The sequence below is a fragment of the Scylla paramamosain genome, chromosome 42 (genome assembly GCF_035594125.1).
Source record: "Scylla paramamosain isolate STU-SP2022 chromosome 42, ASM3559412v1, whole genome shotgun sequence".
NCBI lineage: Eukaryota > Metazoa > Arthropoda > Malacostraca > Decapoda > Portunidae > Scylla > Scylla paramamosain.
In genome coordinates, this window is record NC_087192.1 from 2,827,501 (window position 1) to 2,829,272 (window position 1,772).

The 1,772-nt window shown below is 38.1% G+C and overlaps 1 protein-coding gene across 3 annotated transcripts in view; it reads left to right on the plus strand.

Moving 5' to 3' along the window:
- LOC135093314 (protein CLP1 homolog) overlaps positions 1–1,772 on the plus strand; it is a 45,668-nt gene extending 43,896 nt beyond the window's left edge. Inside the window, exon 11 of one of the 3 annotated variants that reach the window (XM_063992479.1) lies at positions 1,503–1,772. In XM_063992479.1, the coding sequence (XP_063848549.1) occupies positions 1,503–1,614 (112 nt within the window). In that variant the 3' untranslated portion in view covers positions 1,615–1,772. The remainder of the gene's footprint in view (positions 1–1,502) is intronic. The other 2 variants (XM_063992478.1, XM_063992477.1) reach the window with 2 other exon arrangements.

Genomic DNA, 1,772 nt, shown 5'->3' on the forward strand with positions numbered 1-1,772 from the left:
TATATGTATGGAGATGCCTTGCCTTGATTACTCTGTCCTTTAAAGGAAGTGTCAGCTTTGCACAGATAGATGTAAAGAAAGAGACTACTCAAGAGCTACAAAAAAAAAATTTCAGAACAGAATTTTGATCATCAGTGCCAAAAAAATCAAATTTTACAAGAGAGGGGAACTGAACCTTTTCCACGGACATCTGTAATTCCTCAGTTCAGTAATTCCTCACTCTATTGGAATCTTGATTTTATAAGTGAATTACTATGCATAGTGTGGGTAGAAAGATGTAGGAGATGTAAGATAACTGTAAAAATTCAGTGTTACAGTATCATTTACAAAGTTATGAGAGGATGGAATATGTTTATAGAGATGAAGTTTAAGGAACAGTATTCTATCACAGTGTTGACATACTGATTATGAAAAAGGCTGTCAGAGTGTGTGCTGTGAAAATTGGCCATATGAAGGAAGCATGTGGATTGACAAGGTGGAGGTGAGCGCAGTGAAAGCACAAATATGTGGATTGATAAAAATGGTGAAAGAAAATTCATTGAGGTGGTTTGGTCTTATTGAGGGGATAGAGAGTTTAGTGTCTATCTATATGATATCTATCTACTGTATATAAGATTCCATTCCATTTGCAAAAACTCTCCCAAGGGGATAGGTATGATTGGCTTTATAAAAATAGGGTAGGCGACTGCAGTTGAGGTTCTCAGTAGAATAGGAAAGCTGCTTGGAAGATGGAAGAATAATTCAAAGGAGTACATTTGTGAGAGGTGCTAGCATGAAGTGTAGGCTTGAGCAAGGAGAGATGGAGTGCCAAGATTGGTAAAGGGGGAGGCTGATTTGTTGTGGCCATTGAGGAGTGGTTGTGGAGGGAGAGCAGTGCAAAGAAGGTGTGTGGTGTGTGGTGACTGTCAACATTTTCATGGAAGGAATGAGACAAGGAGAATTGAATGAGGAGCTATGGATAGAGGGGAAAAATATACAGTCAAGTCCAGCCTAGTGAGATAAGGGCCTGTGGACAAGGGCAAAGTGTGGTATGTGAAGTCAGCCACGTGTACACGGACAATCCAGTCTAATGTATCTGGACATGTTCATCGGATGTCCTTCGAGGGAAAGGAGAGTGTGACTTTCCCTTTGTTCTTGGCCATACACTCTCTCTTGCTTTCATCTCACCTCTTCCTCTCCTGCCTCTGTTAGGTACTCAATACTTTCCTCCTTTGCTTCTCTTCAGTAGTATCCATTCTATTTTTATAATATCCTCATTATTTCCTTCATCCATTTCTCTCTCTCTCTCTCTCTCTCTCTCTCTCTCTCTCTCTCTCTCTCTCTCTCTCTCTCTCTCTCTCTCTCTCTCTCTCTCTCTCTCTCTCTCTCTCTCTCTCTCTCTCTCTCTCTTTTCTACTTCCTTCTTCTTTCCTTATTTCTTCTTCATTTTGTGTTTCTTGCTTATGTACTCTACTGTTCCATGGAAGGTCACAATATAGTTGACAGAAACCTTCTCATTGCAGGCTGGATGTTGATGAAGAGACCAAGATGGTGAAGGTGCTTTCTCCTCAGCCCAAACCACTGCCCAAAAAATTGTACATATTAACTGATATTCAATTTATGGATTCTTCATAGAGAAATTGTAAAAGTATACATCCAAATAATGTAACTTTCGTAAGTGATGTTCTAGATTATTTTATAATTTTCTCATAAGAATGTTAGTTTTTATAATAAATTTATAATGATAACTCACTTGATTAAAAAAAAAAAAAAACTATTATTTATGTTTATAA